Source organism: Taeniopygia guttata, chromosome 1A (genome assembly GCF_048771995.1).
Source record: "Taeniopygia guttata chromosome 1A, bTaeGut7.mat, whole genome shotgun sequence".
NCBI lineage: Eukaryota > Metazoa > Chordata > Aves > Passeriformes > Estrildidae > Taeniopygia > Taeniopygia guttata.
The window spans coordinates 52,045,583-52,066,961 of NC_133025.1; the positions used below are offsets into that span (position 1 = coordinate 52,045,583).

The following is a 21,379-nucleotide window of genomic DNA, read 5'->3' on the forward strand; positions in this document are numbered from 1 at the left end:
TGAGAGGCACCATTTAGCAGGCACAGGGCCCAGCCCTCAGAGAGGGGCTCACTGCTATGGCTGAGACAAGGAGGGCGTTCCACCCCAGGAGCATCTCACTGTTCTGCATCCTCTTGTCGGAGCTCTGCAAAGCACCTCACAAAGGAGTGAATCACAGGCTAAAGAGAAAAGGAAGATTTAAGGCCAGATTTGAAAGAAGGAAGTGACTCAGCTGCTGGGAGGGTTGGGAGGGGAAGCTTTAGACAGACAGGGCAGAAAGAGCAATTTCTGCTCTGCTGGGAAGGGCTGTGCCGAAGCGCCAGGCCCAATTGAGTCAGGCAGGGAGGAGCGCGTCCGGGGGGATGCTGATTACCAGCAGGGCAGCTCCCAGCTGGATCTGGCAGATGCTAGAAGTCAGAAAATACAACAGAAGATGGGGAAAATTCCATGGTTAGAGCAGAGGGAAGCTTCTGGAGAGGAGAAACAGTGCCCACTTTTATCTGCAATGAATAAAAGCAAAGTGCACTGAGGAAGAATACTCCTGGCAGCCCCCTCCCCAATCTGCTGGGGTGCACAGGTCCTGTCTGTGTCACTGAGGTTTTCCTGTGAGTTCTATGAACTCACCAGTCCCAGCCACAGCTGGGCCTACAGAATATTTCCTTAAGAACACACACATGCATCAATGAAGACAATGAATCTCCTCCTTCCAGGGTGTCTGTGAGAACGTGTTGATGGAAAATCTGGGTATTGGCTTTGCAGTGCCTTGTTAGGAGCTGGAAGCCCAACTCACCAGACCAAACCACAGCACCATGGACCAGGACATCCAGCTGCACCAAGTCCATGGAAGGACAGGCCAAAATCAGCCACCCAATTGGGAGAAGGGGATCCCTATTAGTAAGTCCAACCCACATAAAGGACCAGTCCTGTCTGCAGACAATCCCATGGGAGCCTTCCTACACAGGCGAGGGGCTGCCAGCTCTCTGGGTCATCAACTCTGTAGTATGCAGATACAAACCCATTAAAAAAACACTTTGCCCATAAGCCTGTGAAAAAAATGGTGTAAACTAAGCTCTAATTAGCTCAAAACATGATACATTCACATGAGAGATGTTTTAAAACCCCAAGACATGTAACAGAGATGCAACAATGAGAAAAAGAGACCTTAGGATGGACACATCAAAGAAAGAGTGCCATCAGACAGACAGTGGCTTCAGACCTCCAATGCAGAACACTGACCTCATTTGGCAGAGAGGAGGCTGGAGACTTTTGGTTTCTATTGATAACATTAAATACTTCCATCTCATGCAATCCAAATGCCAAAAAATGTGCTCAGCAAGAAAGCTGAAGCATGCTCATATTTAGAGCCATTGCTAACAAACAGAAGCAAGGGAGGGGATTGGTAAACTATTACAGCACACCAAGTTTGCTTCCCACATCCCCAGAACATAGCCAAGCTCACAGGGCTGTGGCCCTGGATCTGCTCCTCACAGTGCCTCTGCTGACTTTTACCAATAAACCAGGCAGAAACAGGAGAGAGAAAAGGGATACTTTATCTGCAACTGGATGGCTGGGGGAAAATTGGCTTTTTTAAGCCAAATCCTGCTCTTGGAGGACTTGAGCTGCCTGTGAAGTGGCTGGCTACAACTGAAGAAGTCCATGACCTGGGGTTCAAGCATTGCTTGGGAAGACAGTAGGACACGTTCAGCCTATTCAACCTTCACCTTCACAATATGCCTGGCACTCAGGTACCCACACTGAGGTGTTCAGAAGCTCCCATTTAAGCTTACCAAGATGGGTAATTCTTCCCTGTTTATCCTTTCATATTATCAACCCAACTGTGAAAGCCCAGCTGCAAGAGCTCACTGCCGCAGTTGTGGGCGGCAAGATTAACACTGGAAAAGCAAACCAAAGTTTGTTTTCTTGCTACAGTTTGATGTTGGTAAACATTGTGCCAGGATGTGTGAGGCTGGCACCTGGAGTGAGGCCAGCCTCCCTTTAGATACGGGTGTGTTCATTTGCACTCCAAGGGAGCCAACGCACATCTTCTGTGGGAGGGGGAAAAATGCTTGGCACAGGATATAATAAAAATATTTACCTAGCCATGGGGTAGTTTACAGATAGGGAAGAGGGAACAGGGAACAACAGCGAGCCTTCTGAGGGAGATGGTGCTTCCAGCAGAGAGCTGGTTGGTGAGCAAGCAACTTTACTTTGCAGATACAAGCAGTCCCCTGACTTAAAAGCATTCTTCAGCAGAGATCTAAAGGAATTCCCCAGTCCTGCTGAATGCACTTGAACTGTGAGGGGAATTTATTAATTCTTTTGAAGCAAAGCTGGAGGCTTTCAAGTTGTTGGACCAGAGACGCCTTGTTGATTGATCTGAGAAGAGGTGAAGACTTGGGTGGGAAGTGCAGGGATATTTTGTTCTGAATGTCCATGTGACAAAGGTCTTTTGTGGGATTCAGGCAAGTCTCCTCCAGGCTTCAGCACATACCCTGAGAGGGCTTCCTCCACTCCCGTTTACACAGATCAGTGCAGCATAACCATTCTGGGATGTGTCCCTGCAAGGTACTGGACACAACTGGGAAAGGCATAGTCAATATTCTCCAGTGCCTGTGCAAGACACGTGTCTATAGCCCAAACTCTGCAGGGTAAAATGTGTGTTGCAGACTGCTCAAACCCCACAGCTTAGTTCTTACAAGCCTACAGCCACCCTACCACCTCCACGTGGCTGCCCTCTACAAGGCTAACCTCTTAACAAGGTAACAAGTCAGGCTTCTTTTCCTTAACTCTGAAATGCCAAACGGTATTTTGGGGTTTTCTTCTACTGATGCTACACTCACCAGCTCAGCTCCATTAATGCTGTTTTAACCTAAGTCTGCCAGGCCCTCAAATTTCTCTACCACAAAGCCCAAAAGCCAGAAGTTCACCACATGAAGGCAGAAAAAGTAACACTTACTCTTCCAGGCTTGGTGTCTGCCTGTTAATACACATCTCCCCAGCAAGCTGAGAAACCAAACCATAGTGCTCAGAGAACAGGGGCACTTGCAAATGTATCTTCTCTCTCTGGTCCTAAGGATGCTCAGGGGACCCATTTCTCTGCTAAATGCAGAGTGGCAGAAGTGCTGTTTCCAGTCACCCATCTCACATGCAGTCCCCAGCAGCTGTTCCAGCAGTGGTAGTCTCAGGATACCCTGAGCCCACTGAGGACTCATCCATGACATGCTGGGATATCCTTGAATTAGTCCTCTATTCATGCTCCCCTTTCCCAGAAAAAGATGATAAAGAATGAAGTAACAGAGAGGGCTTTTTGCTGTCCCCCATCCCTGAACACTCAAACTCTGAGACCTTCTTTTCCATCTCAGAACCATCTCCTCCCTTGCACAGATGCTCCCATTACTTTCCTCTTCCATAATTCATTTTCACCAAATGCCTCAAGACTAAATAAACACCACTTCAGATGGTCACTCCTAGATGGTTAAGCAGCATACACATAATATTAGTCAAACAGTTGGAAAGGGAGGGAAACCCCAGAGGTTGGAGTTACAGTTAGAGGCAATGAACTGCACAACAAAATGGGTTTTGTTAGTGCTGGGCTCAAACCCCTCCACTGCAAGCACAAACGGAAAAGAATTAATCCCAGGTAAGGCACAAATGGGCCCTTCCGTTGCCTCTGGGAAAGCTGCCAAGCCTCCTTTTCAAAAGGCTCTTTATATCCCAGCTGTGCATTGTATGTAAAAAGCTCAGATCCACGGGCACAGTCTAAGCCCTGGGTGAGAGCCCAGAAAAGGGCAGGTGTCACATCCACAGCATTTATTTATTGTAAATGAAGAAACGGCTCCTGCCTCTGGCCAGGGAACATTTTAAGGTAGCAGAGGGTACGAACAAAATCAAAGCAGTGTTAGTAAGTACCAAGCTGAACGTGTGTTATGAAACCACAGGATGGGGTTAACAGTGTGTTATTAACATGCCACTCGGTACCTGGCGCTCGCATCTCACACGCAGAATGCAGGATGTGCACGTGTGGATAACCTGGCTCCGGCTCACTCGGAACTGTTCAGACACAGAAGTGCTACAGGTGACAATGGGCAATGCTACAGAGCACTGCAGCTGCTTGAGAACAGTGAAACCTGACTAACAAAATCACAGCAAGTCCCAGCCAAAAGATGGATCACCACGTGCTGGCTGGGCACTGGATGACACACAGAAGGGCGTTAGCCACTCCATGGAATCCATAAGCAGACCCTTTAGCAGCCTGGGATGTCTTCAGGGTTATTTTTATCACAGGTTTTGCTGGGCCTGTCTCCTCTGTGGAAACTTCACATTTTTCTTCAGCTTAAGTATTTCAGTTGTCAGCCAAAAGATTCCATTGTCAGACGTTAGTTTTTTCAAGAAAGGTAAAATATTATCTGGGAAACAAATATCCTAGTGAAATTTTTCATTACAATAAAAGCTCAGTTTTCTGTTGAGAAGCAGTCCAACAAGACAGAGAGGAGTCTTTCCTGATGGTCTCCAGGTAAGAGAAACTTGCACAGCACTCTCCCAGGGGAAGACTTTCCCTTGGGACACTATTAGGACAGAGTGACTGGCCCAGTGCTAGGAAGGGTTGACCACTCCTCTTTATCCTGAGCCCTTCCAGCAGAACAGGGCAGACTGGCTTCATGCAACAAAACACAGCTTCACTCAAGCTCATCTGAAACATTCATTTCAGCCCACCATAAAGCAATGGAAAAAAGTGGAATTTTCTTGTTCCTTTGTCTTCCGGTGCCACTTTCTAGGACACATGCAGACCCTGGGGAAACACTGATTTTTTCTGACCATGCTTGGATTTAGTAGAACAGACACATGAGCTGAGCCTGTTGACATTCTTCAAGGAACCTCTCTCAACATTTGTTTTAGAATAATCAAATCCAGAAAAAATGCAGCAACAGAGAAACAGAGTGCTCATCTCGAGCTTCAGCTTCTGAAAGTTTTCTTGGAACACAACAGGCAGATGCTTCAGTCTTTCCTGCTGCCTTCTGTTTGATGGGAGATATGAAAATAATTTTTCAATAGTCAGTGCATCTGTGACAGAGGCTGTCTCTGAAAAGATGTATTTTTAAAAACACCCCATAACTTTCCTCTTAAGAGATTTCGGTTTCCAAATGGAGAAGTTACTGCTGAAAGAGTACTTTAGCTTTGAAACCATACAGGCTAGATTTCTCAAAATACCCACACTCTTGAATCCTTCTGGAATTTTAAAACTGGTTATTGTTCTGAATTGCTATTTGTTCTCAATAACTGTCAACACCAGACTGATGGCTGTTATTTAAACAGCTCAGCCTTCCAAAACAGCCTGTGCACTCCTGCACATTTCTTCAGCTGCCTGTAGGTGCATTTTTAAAGGTTTGAAAGCTGCAGGAATTTTAAATCCTGAGAAAACATCTTTGTAAAGTAGTTTCCTGCATCTTTCAACAAGCCTGGCCACCCAACACCTCACTAATGGGCTAAATATTAAAATAAACTAAATAAACATGTCACTGACAGAAATGGATTGGCAGGATGGAGAAAGAGCTGCAGAATGCAATGAAGATATGGCAGTGAAGTATTGCTCCTATGACTTCTCAAGCTGATTTAGTCTTAGACAATACACTAGCAGGAACACTAATAATCCTAAGCCAAGTTTTCCTGGTGTGAAGCACCTCCAGGAGCTTCAGACAACTCTTCAGCACATGTGCTCAATGCACATGTGGACTCACACGTGCACTTCAGCAGTGCATAGTCACACAGGATCCAAAGAAATGGCTAAGAGCTCCTTTTCTTACCTGTCCTACAGGAGAAAGGGAGAAAGCTGTAAGAGAGATTGCTTGGAATTAAAAGATTGTGTATTTTCTCCAAAAAATAGGCCAAGGACAAGCTGATGTAAACTGCTGCAGGCAGAAAAAGCAGTGGATGAAACTGGCTATGGCCTCATACAACTGGCAACAGTGCTGGATCATCTACATGGATGGAGCTGGGTCATTTAATGACAGCTCAGTCTTATGCAGAGCCCTGGAATGCAAACCTAAACCCAGCCTCCTCCAAAGGCCAGACATGTTTAACTTCCAAGGTGGTGGGTTTGAGTCTCTCTTTTCAAGTTGTGAAAATGTCAAGATCAAACTGAACAGCTCCAGGATTTTCATAGACAGAGGACACAGAAGCATCTCTGCACATTCAGCGTTATTATCCTTAAGAGAATCTCTGCAAAAACAGAAGAGCTGACCTGCGAACCTCACCTCAGGCACTACAAGCCCATGGATCTGGATGCAGCCCCCACATAGCTCCTTTAAAAGCCTCTATTTGGGGGGCACTCCTCAGGCATATCTACTCCTCAGGTAAATATGCTCCTCTTACATGGGGCAGGTGGGAAATCCAGCTCAGAGTCAAGCTCAGGCATTGCAAACATCAACCTCAGATGGAGGGAAAGGAAAACATTCAGTCAGGAGTTTGGGGGAGTTTTCCCAGGCCATGAAGAGCACAACACAGATGCCAACAGGCAGGAATTCAGTTGTATCTTCCGATCGTTCTTCCATAACAATATCTCCAGCATAATTTTAATTTTGAGGGACTTGACTCTGCTCTTCACAGCAGCTAAGGTTTAGCTCAGGGCTACTCACTCCCAGAAGTGACTCTCTGGCTTCTGTCTCACACAGCCCTGTCAGAACCACTTTTATCAGGTTATGCTTGTGTGCTTGTCTTCCAAAGATATTGAATCCATCCCTAAATGGCAGTGCCTTTCTTACCCATGCAGCATCTCAAAACCATCATGTGTCATCAACATTTTTTAGTTGGTGGAGTTTTTCCAGTTTGAGTTTTGCTTGCTTTTAGGAGAGGATCCTTAAACCAAGCTCTCCATGTCTTTGCCACAGATGTTGCTTTTTGCAGAGTGCCTTGACCCTGGGTCTTTAATTTGGTAATGACCCAAACTCACTGCAGGACAGCAGGAGCCACAGGGGGAGCAACTGCAGATCGATTCTCTGTCCTCACAGCTCTGCCTCAGCAGCATGGAAACACTGCTACTTCCCCACTCCCCATGCAATTCTCAATGATGCAGCTGATAGAAGACATTTAAAGGGATTGAAAGGAAATGAAAGAGCAGCATCCCACTGGAAGCCACCAGGAGCTGGGTATCAAACCTTCATCTGTGCTTTTGGAAGACTTCCTCCAGGGCTTCAGTGCAGCAGTGAACAACCCATGTGCAACCTATACACTGTTCTCCCCCACTGACTTCACAGCTTGAAGAAAGGCAATAAACCCAGAGACTTCAGCTCAGCCAGTTTTGCCTGACTCACCAATTTTTCTTGCTGTTCTGTGTTACAGCATCAGGACTTTGCAAAATTTTTTTTTTTTTAATTTCTACTGTCAGCATCCCGGCACATAGATGGGAATGGAGTGCCACCCTGCCACCCTACAGGTCCCTAGCATCAGTGCTGGCAGAGCTCCCACATATATATCCTCACATCTATATCCTCTAGAAACAGGCATTTTATAAAACATCTGTAAGACAAAAGGGATTCCTCGTATCTGACACTGTTCTTGTAGGTATTGGTTACATTTTCTTTAATATTTTCATATCTATAGCATTTGCTCTTTTTTTTGCATGGCCTGGGAACCTGCAAGAACATTCCATATGACAGTGCAAAGTAGAAGGTGGGGGCAGAAGGTTTGCTTCCTACCCTGAGACCTACCCTTATGTTTCCATGTGATTTCTGGGGAGCTCCTCTGGCCAAGTTACTCCAAACTATGAATTGCTGTCTGGCTTATCCAGGTTATCACAGCCTCTGAGACTGGGACTGTCACTCCATGAGACACTGCAAATCTGCCTGTTTAATTACCTCAGTTTCCCTATTGGTGAAGGGAGGATAAGATCTTCTTTCACGTCTCAACTCATTAATATTAGTAAATTGTTCTGAGATTATGGGATAGCTGGAACTATTTATAGGAACGCAAAATGCCATTTCTACTAGGTGCAAGTTGCCATGCAATTAAAATATACTGAGCATCACAATATGTAGCAAATGGGACATCTTGTTTTACATCAGCAAAGAACTGCTAAGTGGCTCTCTGCTTCCTAGTTGCTTATTTTATACTTTTTGCCCTGAAAAACTCATTAAGGAAATGTACTGGGCCAGACTCTGATGTTTAGCAAGAGTCATAATCTCTCTCGAAGGTTCCAGCCCACAGGGAAAAGGATGTCCGTGTGGGCAAATCAAGCTCCTCTCCCCACAGCTCTACAAAATGCAGAGCTTTACAGTTTGCTGTCAACAGAGAGGGATGTGAACCATAGTTATGGCCCTTCTGCACCTCTTAAAGGAGATTTCTATTCTGTGGGTATGCACAAAAATCTCTGCTCTCAGCCCTTCCAGAGAAGAGGAACAGAGGATCCTTTAAATCTCAGCTCTCCTCAGCTGCCTTCTATGGAGTGACCAGGGAGAACTTTTATTGGCTTATTCTCCTACAAATGAATTTATGAAGATGCCTTCCAAAGGGCTGCATCGTCTTTTTCCTCATTTCTGTCTGGGAGAGCTTTTTCAGAGACCATTTGGACAAGACCACCACAATAATTCATAACATTTGCAGACAATTTGTAAACCCTTACTGTGTCCCAGAATGATTAATTATTTTTTCTAAGACTGAAACACTGTGTGAGTGTGTGTTTGTGACTATGCATGAAGACAGGCAGCTCCCCCAGGCCCAGGGGCAGGCAAAAAGATCAGCACAGATTTCTTCTTCACTGTGTAGGGTTTTGGTGATACTTCAGTTATTTTACCCCTCCATATTTTAGGTTTCTAAGTGAACCCAAAGCAGAAGATAGCAGTCTTATTTTTTTCCCCAAGTCTTCTAGAATAGACTGTGGAAGATGTAGATGTACCAAAGATATAATCCTATGCAAATTATTTATTCTAATGATGATTACTGGCCTTGGCTTCAGCCACCCAGGAGAAAAGCAATTAAAGTCACCCCTCATCCTAGATTACAAGGCCTGAACTTATTCTCTGTTTTCAATATGATTAGTTTCATATCAACTTTCAAACCAAACAGCACTTTGCCGGTAGTTTCTGGATGAACATACATTAACCCAAGTGAGTACAGAACAAGGAATCTACAAATCCTAGAATTTTGAACAATTTCCTAAAATCTGTCCTAAAATATTCTCCATAAATACTCATCCAATACAAACTAATTGCAAAGGTAAGGATCATGGGAGCAAAAGTCAGAACAATGCTGGAACAAATATGCAGGATTTGCTCAGGACTCTAGTCCAAGCCTGCTTTTGCAGCAGGATACAAGAAATAAATCAATGTAGGCCATCATTAGCTATACCAAGTCTGGAATATTTAGTATTGAGTACTAACACTAGAACCTCTCTCCTATTAACATTATTTAGGCTATTGTAAAAATTATTTGCTGTTACACATAGAGTTGGGTGATAAAAGTTAGTTACTGTCAGTTTAACAATTAGAAGGCCATACCAAAATGCATTGTGTAACATGAGGAAAAATAACACAAATCAAATAATTTTGATGCTTTTCATCACTACAATGATTTTTTTGGTAACAGTAGACAGTGACTGGGCATTCCTTGGGAGTGACTGAATTCCAGGGGGACCAGTAGAGAAGACTATTGGTTACAAGAAGTTTTAAACTCTTCACTAGGTTAAGACATTTCCCTCTCTTTGCCAGGCCCATGATCATCTCTTTTGCCACTATACTTGCATACTCAATGGTACCTCCTTGGAAAGGTTTTGTTAATCTGATTTGCTTGGCTAAAACAAAAGTCAGCTGGAAGAAATAAATCTGGGGAGCCTGCAAGTACAAACATGCACACAGAAAATTTGAAAAAAATTATCCTTTTTTTGCTTGTAGAAACTAGTCCCCTCACAAGCTTAAGAGTCCAAATCCCACATGAAGGGAAGAGAAAGTCATGGCAGGCTAAAGAAATCAAAAGTAAACATGAATATTAGCTTTGTTGTATGGTTCTGTAAAACAAGCTGGGTGAAATTACTCTTTGGTTTGGTTTGGTTATCAACATCTCTTGCCACACTGCCATGACCCTTTTGATTTTAATTTCACCACTATGTACCAGTTTTTGTTGTCTCTCCAGCTTACTGTAAGCACCTGTTATTAGGCTGACCTAGTGGGAGTAGTGATTAGTCTGTGTGTTTATAAGCTGTGCTTTCACACTGAAAAAACCCGAGATATTTAATACAGATAATAATAATCCTGTGCAGTCTAAACAACCTTTGGGAGAGCTGTTCAAAAATAATATTGTGAGCTTTCATGTCATAAAGGATGTGAATAAGGCTGATTTCCTTTACAGCACACAATTTCATCCTACCTTGCTGGCCTTCAGTATCTCAAACATCAGAGGCAACCCTTGTGTGATGAGCTCTTCAGTGTACTCCTCTTCCTGAATGGACTTGAACTCCTTCAGCAAGCACTGGATGAGGGGCCGCCGGTGCTGCTGGAAGGACGTGCGCAGAGACTCCAGCCACGTGTGCAGCGTCCACGGAACACCTGCAGACAGAGGACACAGCTCGTTCCCAGCTCCAGGGAGCGACGTGCCCTTCTGTTCTTTTACCTTTACTGATATTAAGATTTTAAGCGAAAGCTGCCAAATCATTCAAGAAATCAAATTCCCATTTATCCCTAATTGAGAAGGCTGATGGTTATCAGTACATCCCAGAGCTAATGCACAGAGGCTTTCCTCCAAATGCTAAGAGAAGACTGTGGTCTCTCTGCTCATCTAGCCTTCAGCTTCTCCGCTGAGACTACCAATTTGTGGTAATTGCTGTGGTGTTCTGCGTTGCAAAAGCCTTTTGGAAACTAGATTTACACTAGCTCATTTGTCTGAATGTGGCCCTGGAGAGCCATTAAATGGTGAAAAAACCTGATTTTGGTCACTACCTACCTGGATTCAAATTGGTGGTCTTCAGATTAAAACTTGCTTTAAGTGATACCCCACATCCTCTCCCGATCATTAGTATTTTCCCTAAAGAGCACTGAGCCAGTTAAGCAGATCAGCCCTTTCAAACAGCTTGTCATGGCAGAACCACTCTCCAGGAAGTTAAAGGGAACTGCTCCCATGCACTGAGCGAGAAAGCACATGGAGCTAATGTACCTCTGCAGGCATGAGGCTGGATGTGACCTACTTTCTCCTCTTACAGAACTGCGTGGAAGGAAATAGAAGCCTGGTGTTTGGCAAGTGAAGTTTTTTCCTTCCATATCAGAAAATGTTCAATGCCAGCAGAGCACCCCTGCCACTTTCCTCTCATTCATCTCCAGATCTTTGCCTGCACAGCCCACTGCACACTCTGACCCATATCCCATGGCCCCAGGGCTGGAGCACTGCCCCAGGCAGAGGAACACCAGGCACTTGGGTCTCTCTTTCTCTGTGAACAGATGAATGGGGATGGTAAACACACAGTCCAGATCGATTTCCATCTGCGTCACACAACCACCCTACCCACAGGCAGGAGCAACTTCACAGAGAGCTGGTATGCTGTTCAAGTCTCTCACTGGCAGAGCTGGCATACCAAGGAGTTGGCTCCCTGCTCCTGCCTTCGGAGTCTTGGAAAATAAAGCTGTTTTAATGGTGGACTGCTTTAAAGCAGAGTGCAAAAGAGAAGCAGCTGGAGGTGGCCCATGACAGCTGAACACTGCCCCAGAGCCTTACCTACACTCTGCCATGCAGCAGTGCACCTGGCTCCTGGTGGAAACCACTGTGTCCTGCAGAAAAAGATTCTGGCCCCTGAACATGGTGTGCTGTGGAGCTAAAATGGGCTGGGAACACGTCAGATCTCCCACCACCTTCTATTCCGAAAGAGCTGAGGAAGATGTGACTGTGGTTGGTTTAATCAACAGCCTGTCAAGAGGGACATGTTTTTCAGAGTGGTCCTTCCCTGGCTGAAGCAGAGGAAGGAGGCCAGGACTGACCTATGCTCCGGATGTCGATGGTGACGTCCACGTAGCCGTGCTCGGCGCTGTGGTACATGGCCTCCTTCAGGGCCTTCAGCTTGGCCTTGCTGTTGCGGCTGGCACAGAGCGGAGCTGCCGCCGAGTCGGGCAAGTCCGTGCCCTCGGCCAGGATCTCCTCCAGGGACAGGATATCGCTCTTCTCCTTCTCCGGCTGAGCAAGCAGCTTGCGGAAAACATTCCTGTCAATCACAGCGTGACAGAGCGAGAGAGGGGACAGGAGAGGAGAGGAAAGGGAGAGCAGAGTCAGTGGCCAGGCTTTCACTGCACTGGGCTTACTTGCTGTGATGCGTCAGGTTAGGACACCTACCCAAGAAATTAGTCCAGCTAGTGGCAGAACCAGCTGAGAGCAGCCCTAAGGCAAGCACAGCTCCTGCTAGCCCACCTGCACTGCCTGGGACACGTCTGCAAGTCACTGCTGTCGTGACACGAACCGCGCAGATGTCACGTGAGTGGTGGCATCTCGTGGGAACAACGACTCGTGAGCTAAACGTGACTCAAGACTTCTTTAGCAGCCAGGGAAGGCCAAGGTGCCTCTGACAAGCTCTTGGGACTCCCACCATGGCAGTTACCTGAGAAGGGAACTGCCTGGAGCTACTGAAGGCACCACCACTCAAATCACACTCAAAGCAGTTTGGGAAAGCTAGAGCAGCTAGACATTCAACAAGGCCAGTCAGGGCAGGTTCAAGCACAGTCGGGACTGCTCTACAAAGCCACTGCTCCAGTTGGGGCATCAAATAACAAAGCCCGAACTCAGGGACTTTGTGCCCTCAGGTTCACACTAGCATAACCTCATCAGCCTCAGTAGTTTCCCTTAGTTTTGCAGCTGTGAGAACAGGAACCAGGCTGACTCCCAGCCCATCCTCCTTGTATGCCAGTGTGCCCCCTGCTCCCGCTTACACTGCAGCATGGTGTGTCCCAAACAAATTTAGGGCAGAGAGGGAAGGAAGAAGGTGTGGGTTTGTGTTACACAGGTAGGAACACAAGAGTTACAGTCTGTGACATGGACAACCAGCAGTCAAGCCACAGAGCATTCCAGGTTCTCCTCAGGCCTGTGGCTCCCATTCACACTGGGTGACTTCAACACCCAAAGTGTCCTGTCTGTGCCAGGGATCCCTCGCAGGCTCCAGATAACAGAGCTGTTGAACCCGCCCTGACGTGCCTGGCAGCTCATCTCTAAGCAAACACACGGTAGGTACTGTCTCTAACCTGTATCTATGCTCCTCTGGATGGCTACAATCAGAAAAGTAGGAGTGTGAAGATCATGATACTAATTCATTACACTGCAGTCAACTCCTAAGTGTTGCAAGGTCATGCATGTCAGGTGCTCATCTCAGTAATACTTTTTTTTTTTTAAATTTGCAGCATACAAACAACATTAAGACACACAGGACTTTACAGTAAACATAGATGCAGAAAATATATTCAGCAAATATAAGGCTGCACCCGTAGAGACACAATTCACCCAAGCCCGAGAAAAATATGAAGAAACTCAGAAGGAATGTTTTTTACATTCCTTTCTGCTGTCACATCAGCTGCCATTTAACAACCACTGCATTGAACACACCACAAGAAGTCCCCTTCCTCTTTTTTTTTTTTTTACATCAAAAATCAAAACACAGCTTGTACCACCAACTGGTTTAATTCACATGCTAGCAGAAAGCCTTACATCTCTGCTCAGTAGGTGGCATGTTCAATTGTTCATGCAGAAATTTCACCCATCTGCTCAAACTGGATGCCCAGGCAAAAAAGTAGCACTTAAAAGGATGCCACTAGACTTGCTCCCACTCTACCTGTGTCCATGTGCAGCAGCCTGACTGAAAGAGTTCATGTCACCTTGTGGAGTCATGGAAATGCCATTCCTGTACATTGTTCCTATCATGGGGTCAGCTCCTCGCTCCAACAGCAAACTGACCAGTTCAAAATTTCCTGCAAGGCAAGAGATGCATTTTTACTCCTTCTAAAATCCAGTATTTGCTCAACTAAATCACAGATCCCAGCTGAGGAATTGTTACAATGGGAGGAGAAAGAAAGTCCTTACCAGCAGCTGCTGCCAGCTGTAAAGGAGTTTCAGAGTAATTTTCCTCTCCATGCTCTAAAGAACCTTCTACCTTTGCTCCAGCGTCCAGCAATAGCTAGAAAGAAAATTCACCATTTAGAGCAACTGGGGGTATCACAGCCTTCAGAGTTCATGAGCAGTGACAAATGAGAATCTAATGCTTCTTGTTATCTGCAAACCAGATACAGTGGAGATATGTGACATGCAAATTCTGCCCACTGTTTCACAGAGGCAAATTCATTCCTTTTTTCGCTCATTTTACGCTGCCAAACTCCAGAAGCACCAGCATCCAACTTCAGAGCCAAAAAAGTGTAACTCGGTGTTTTGAATGGGAAATGGGGTAAGGTCAGTGTTAGGAAGTAATGCACTGGAGATGAAAGAAAGTTAACCCGACAAGCATCCTTCCTTCATGGTCTTCTAGAAGCCCAGCATCATCCAAAAATGGATCAGATTTCAATTGTCTTCATCTTTTATATGAAGACATGGCCAAAAGAAAGGCAATTCTTAAGAACCAATTGCAGCAATGAGTCCAAAAGCTGTGGTCTCCATCAGGGACACTTCCACATAAGTAGCAGCAATGCTGAAAACAAAACTGGCCAAGAAGAGCAGGATGGAGCCTGTGCTCCAGCCCCTCTTGGCCATTTCTGTCTTAAGGCCTTCAAAGTTTTGGTGCTTGAGTGTGTCACAGACACAGCTGTTTTGAAGAATAAACCTTCTCAACTTTCGAGATGCCAAAGCACAGAACCAGCACATCCCACGTGACACCTGGAAGGGGTAAGGAGAGTGAGGGATCCTCCCCTTGAGGGCTGCTGTCCACCCCTCTCCCACCAAGGCAGCGGTTTTGTGTTTGCTAGAATATTACAGTGTAAGAAAGTGCAATGAATGAATAAACAAACATATAAAACAAGTGGTCAGGAAGGAGCACAAGGAGTTGTCAGACTTTCTTTGGTGCAACTTTGCTTTAAAATTGTCCTGTTTAAGCCTCATATTGGTTAAGGTTTGAACACCATATTCACTTTTTAAGTCTATCATGTATCAGTACACTCTTGAAGAAGCAGAAGTAACCAATATGAGTATGACAAGAGGATGCTGGTTTGAGATGGATGTAATTAGAACTGAGGAGGAGAAAAAAAAGAATGAGATGCAGGTAGGGAAATACAATAATACCTGAACTACAGGAATATGTCCATGCAACACAGCAAATGTCAGAGCTGTCCAATGGCGGGTCTCAGGGTGGACGGATGGGTATTTATGAGCAGTACTGACAACCTATAAACAAATTAAAGTTATTTTTTTTTAAAGAGCTATATGTAACAAAATTCAACCTGCCTGAAAGCCAGGCATGTGAGGGAGTAAGTGAAACAGAAAACCTGGGAAAGGTGCTTTATAAAATTATTTGCTTCATTTTTTTCCTGCAAAATTTTTCTCAATATTAAAACTGCTCATGCTGATTTGACAGCTTGATTTGAGTTCTTACCAAATGAAGTCTTTTACCAACTACTGTAGCTCCATCTAAACCACTGGCCACCAGATTCTTTTGCACAAGGGCAAAACATCCACAGCTGGTTAAAACAGCACACACTGGGGAAAGTAAGGATGGATCAGGACACTTACAGCTAAGGACCACTCCCACTGACTTCACCAGGCCATGTACCAACAGCCCTGGGTCTTGGGATTGCTCCAGGCCCAGCCAAATTTCTTTGCATTTAAATCAGTACTTTTTGTCACTGCTGTCATTAAAGACACATCACAAGCCCTACCCTGGAGTTTGCAGGCATTCTTCCAGGCTCCTCCTCTCTCACCAGAGGGGAAAAAAAAAAAAAAGTCTGAAAAAGTGATGGGGCAGAGTGTCACTTCAGAAATGTTTAAGAAAATCTCCTTTTTACTGCATTCTCCTGTCTGAGTTGAGCTAAAAGTGCTGGGGGGCAATAGTTGAAAGAGATGTGAACTATATCCTTAGAAAACAAAATGCTATTCTTCAGGTTGCTCCTTCCATTTTCTATGCCTTATTGCCTGGTGCCTCTAATGTAGATTTCGGGGAAGATGAATAACCATTCCTTGTTTTGGTTTCCCTGTCTTAAAGATGGGGGTGTTAATATTGACGAGGTTCACAAAGCTGGTAGAATCTAATGAACATTTTCAATCCAAGGCTGCACACTCAGATGGAGTGTGACACTACAATTCAAAATCTTGTTATTGATCTTCAGAGAAGGACTAAAATCAGAGTAAAAGATGCACCATCTCTGTGTCTCACCAGCCAGCTCTGATTTCACTACCTTGTCTGAAGTACTTTAATCCATACAGGGAGCAGGGCTAGTCATTAAATATCCAGTTCCAGCAGCAGCTCACATTTCCAAGCGCCACATGCAGCATTTTGTTAGATGCAGGCCCTCAGTCCCAAGGACAGGGATGAGGGCAAAGTCTGAACACCCTGTGCAGATCCCACAGCTTGCCAGATCTGCACCAGCACCTGGCTGTTACCACCCAGATTTGCCAGAGAGAGAGCTCAAAGGGCACCACAAGGAGTGTGCTGGCCTCTGAACAAGGACAGAGGGCTCCTTAGGGGCTGAGCTGGGTCAGAAGGAAGAGGATTGAGCAGCTCAAGCCTTGGGGTTTGGGATGTGGAGTGAGAGCAGCAGAGGGGAAGGATGGGCAGGCTCAGTGAATGCATCCAACTCCTTCTCAAGCATGGTTCCCACCACTGTTCGGGGCAGTCCATGGAAAGCAGCAAAGAAAATGAAGTCATTTAAACTCCTTTGCTCCTTTTTGTTTTGTTGGGTTTTTTGGGGGTTTTGTTTGTTTTGTTTTTTTTTTTTTTCCCCAAATCAGAGGTCTCTCCAGCATAGTGTTTGTAAAAGACCTGTGCCTGGATAAGCTTTTAAGGATGAGACTGGCTGAGCAGCTACAGGTCCCACTGAGTACAGAGCAAACTGCAGATTCTCAGCACATCTGGAAATTAGTTCATTTTCACTAAGGGTGGGCAATCAAAAAGGGAGGTGCCCAGCATTTGAGGCTACTTTTGGAAACATATTTGCAAAGTGAAAGGGAGAAAATTACACAGCACCTGACAGAGTATTTATTTTTGTTCATGGTTGATTTGCCTTTTTTTTTGCCATAATTGCCCAATTTGCACAGTTGGTTGTAGTGTGCACAAATCATCGTATAATTGCACGCCATAATTATTCACAGTTCTTGTCCAAAAGTGTTTTCATTTGATTTTAGAGCAAACACTCTACAGCAGTGAACTGGGGAGGTTCACATTCCTCACTGGAGCTGCTCTCTCATATGTCAGCAGTTTCAGGAAGACAAAACTGTTTAAATTTGCATTTGATTCAAGCCTGGAAGATTACTGGAGCAATCAGGAGGACTGCTCCTAATGAAAATTTGTCCTAGGAACCAAATAATGCCACCTCACATCTGAGCCGCAAGGCAGAGTTAAGGAAGAGATCAGCCTCCCTGCCCATCCAGTCTTTGGTCTGACTAAGGGTTCAATTGTGCAGTTCCTGCCAGCTTTGAGGGTGGTGTGCTTGACTGTGGGGAACTGAAATCACCAGCTGATCCCATGACATGGTAGTAACACTGTCCTACTGGTGACATCCATTTCTACTTTTTAAATTGGACTTTTTAAAAGTGCAAAACGTCTGTCTGAAGCAGTGACTCCAATTTATCAGCTCACTCAAGTCCAAACAAAACAGATGGAACACAGATAAGTGAAGCAGACAGCTTAATTTACTCATGACCTCAACAAATTGAAACTGGAATCATTAACAAATAACTCTTCATGAATTTTCAAATGGCTCTTTAAAAATGTACATACCTGCATTGCACTGAGTTGGACAACAATCTGTTTGGTGGACAGATTGTCATAGTTTGTGATATGCATTCATCAACGAGACATTTATATTCTGGAAGCTTCAAGCTCCTCATCTAATAGTTTTTAGCCCAAGGCACTTTGTAAAACAAAACAGTGGAACCTATATGGCTCTTGTGTGCTGACGATGCTTACTTGGATCATCCATATGCATAGAAATGCTGAGCTTTGGCAAGTTACCAGATGGGTGTTTCTTTTACTTTCTTCATTTAAAGTCAGCTGAGATTCAGTGAGTCCTTCTAGTAGCATTAGAGCTGTGCTCAGGGCTAGTGCCAATTAATGCCTGTACTCATTTGCAGTGTGCAGACACAACTAAATCACTGTTACCTGTGGGTTAAGTCCAACGACTGGACCCCTTCTGTGCAGTGAATTCCAGTGTTAACCTAATGCCATTTGATTTCACTGTGCATTTCAAGTAGTCCCAATCCCGGATAAAATAGATTTGTTTTCTTCTTGATTCTTGAGATTTTCACTCTGCTACAGTTTCAGGGGGTAGTTTAAGATGTAAACAAACAACAGAAAAAAGATACAACCAACAAAAAGTCCTCACCTCGGCATTCAGATCTGCTCCAGCATCTAGCAGCATCTGCACCATAGCCTCATCACCCCTGACACAAGCATACATCAGTGGAGTCATGCCCTAGTCATTTTTTGGAGTTAAAAAACAAAGGAATTGACAAATTTAACACAGAACTGTCTTTGATTTTTAAAAGCAATTATTTAAATATATATCATCAAGACTAACAGCATGTATTACCTCTGTTAGCAAGCCATTACCTCTGTTACAAACATGCCCCTCAGAGTAGCAAAGGTCAAACATTTTTGTAAAAATCTCCATTTTAATTGTCACTTGTGCTTACTGCTTGTATTTTTGATGTTGTCTTCAGCATGTTGAGTGAAACTAGGCTTGCCAGCCTCCTCACCTCCATCATATACTAAACTGAGCACTTTTGTCTTTGGGGCCCCAGCAGAGACATGTTTTCACCAAAGCAACCATTATTCACTGGTATTTTAGAAACACAAGAATTCTATTCAGTTTTCTATTATCAGAGTGTCTTAAAATATAACTTTTCAATTACTGAAAGAGCCTTTAAAACATCTCAAGCTCCTTTTAAGATCAGTCAGATTTGAGCACAGCTTTTTCAACATGGATACTGTAAGGGGCTGGAAATGTCAAGGCTTTGTATAGCACTCCCTGGCAAACATGGACTTCATTTTAAATGAAATGCCAGACAGCTTTGTTGCAAGTTGCTGGCTCTAGGAAAACATGGCCATGCTTGGAGAAAAAGTAGATTAAGTAACCCTTCACTACAGAATCACCACAATGCAATTTGTATTAATCTGAAATACCTGCTATGCCTGATCACCATTTCCCTTAAGGGAAGTACTGCTGTGGCTGTGGTAATGAGTCCAGATGAAACCATGAACAAAATTATTAAACCTACTGCAAATTACAAGAGCAGAAGCTGTTTATAAAACACAGTGAGGTGTGTTGACCAACAGCCACCAGTTGCTTTGCAGTAAATCTCCTGAAGCAAGCAGCTACCTCTAATGCATGTTTACAGCCTCCCTCAAAGTCCCCCAGTAAATCTGCTGTCAGACCACAGTCCATTTGCTCTTTAACCCAAATGCTGCTGTGAAGGAAAACTGGATGTACCTATCCTGGCCAGACACAGAGCTGTGACACTGCTCCTCCTAGCAAGAGCCCAGCACCACTGTTTTTGCTGAACTACCCCAGTTTTCTTGTTTGTATGAAGGGCTAAAGGCAGTTGAGTCCTTATGTATGGAAAGACTGCTCCTGTAGAGACAATATAAATTAATGTTTATCTCTGCAAGGTCCTTAGATCCTCTCTGAAAGACACTGAGCATTTCACAGGATCCAATCTGCAGTGTACTCATGGAATAAGCACTTGGGGCCTCATGCCATTGTTGAGAAAAAAAAGTTCACCCTAGGCAAGGAGAGTTCTTGGGTGACTTGAAGCTATTTGCAAAGAGAATTTGAAAGGACTTCAGCCACAGCCAGTGGTAAAATATTTCCTCTGGCAGTCAGTAAACACTATGGGAACAAACAGGACCACAAGAATTACAAAATAATTGTGCTTGGGCCTTGAAACATGAGGATGGGCTAGCAGCTTAAAATTAAATACATGTTCCTTCAGCTGGTTTTTCAGTTTCTGTAAGTGGCATCGCTGGATAATTAAGTCAAGTGTTCACTGAGCACAAGGGGTCTAATCAGATCTGTAGGAAAGAATCTGAAAACCCAGTGCTGGGGCTCCCCCTGCAAGACCCAGCACGTGGGCAGCCACAGTGAGGAGTCCTGTGGCAACATCCAGAGCCAAAGCTCAGCCTGGGAAGCACACAAGATGTCCTGACCCTGCTGCAGCTGAACGAGGACTCAACACTGACCAAAGGGGGCCCAGAATGTCATGCTGCAGTGGCAGGGTTTTAAAGAGTTAATGAGGATTTTAGCCTCCCCTTCACTGCTGTCCCTGTTGCTTTTGCCTCTGCCAGTCCCCCCAGGCTTGCCCTGCAGCTCAGCCTTGTGCTGCAGCACCACTCATCCCCTCTCTGCACATGGCAGGAATGGATTTTTAATGAGCCCATCATTAGTGTTCGAAGCACACACAGGAACACAATAACAATGTGTACAACCAACACAAAGGCATTTGGCTTTTGGCAAAATATGAAATTACTGTCTTTCTTTCAGCTTTGTATGACTTAGGGCTCTGTCCTGCAAGATATGGGATACTGCAAGATGTGGGACATTTGACCCAGCAAAGCATTTAAGCACAGGCTTAACTTTCACTCAAAAAGGATGTAAAAACATGTGTTCAGAGTTAAGCATATGATTAGGCACTTTGATGAATCAAGCCAGAGTGTTCCCAGTTTTCAGCCTGGAGGACAGAGGGAATATGCTGTGAGAAATTTCCAGATTGAGACTAACTTAAAATAACAATAATCTTAGAAAGTATGAACCTTGGAATGAGTAGTCTGATACTGTTTTGTGGGGTTTTTTTTTTTCTTTGTTTGTTTTCTTTTCCAGGAAGTATTGCCCTCTCCTAAAGCTTTTCTCAGATGAATCCACAATACTGACTCAGACTGAAGCTACTGAACAGCAACATAATTCAAATTCCTGGAACAGCTTTCATCTCAGAAGACCTAAACCCATGAACAGTCCAACTCTTGTCCCACATGACCACCTGAGAGGTGGCAGCCACCTGGCTCCTGTCAAAAATGATGCCACAGCTCTGGGAACATGCAGCAACAAACTTTCATCAGGGACACCGGAAGGGTCAGGGTGCTCTATTTCAAAAGGAAAGGTTAGTATTCATTGCCATCATCTCCCTCTGGGAAGGGGGAACCACCTCAGTGAGCATCACAGTCCACCAGACAGCTGCCAGTAGGTAGCTGCAGAGGGAAGCTTTATCCCCAGGCACAACCGCCAGCCTCAACAGGCGCAACTCCAAGGAAATTTAGGCT

General features: G+C 44.7%; 1 protein-coding gene across 5 annotated transcripts in view; it reads right to left on the bottom strand.

Annotated features, from left to right (window-relative positions):
• The window catches only part of ABTB3 (ankyrin repeat and BTB domain containing 3), a 164,477-nt gene that overhangs the window by 14,216 nt on the left and 128,882 nt on the right, over window positions 1-21,379 (bottom strand). The window contains exons 6-12 of one of the 5 annotated variants that reach the window (XM_030263128.4): window positions 18,450-18,539; window positions 15,196-15,297; window positions 14,011-14,104; window positions 13,763-13,898; window positions 13,179-13,202; window positions 11,931-12,151; window positions 10,333-10,511 (exon numbers count right to left, since the gene is read on the bottom strand). In XM_030263128.4, coding sequence (XP_030118988.4) covers window positions 10,333-10,511; window positions 11,931-12,151; window positions 13,179-13,202; window positions 13,763-13,898; window positions 14,011-14,104; window positions 15,196-15,297; window positions 18,450-18,539 — 846 coding nt within the window. The remainder of the gene's footprint in view (window positions 1-10,332; window positions 10,512-11,930; window positions 12,152-13,178; window positions 13,203-13,762; window positions 13,899-14,010; window positions 14,105-15,195; window positions 15,298-18,449; window positions 18,540-21,379) is intronic. The other 4 variants (XM_030263130.4, XM_030263131.4, XM_030263129.4 and 1 more) reach the window with 4 other exon arrangements.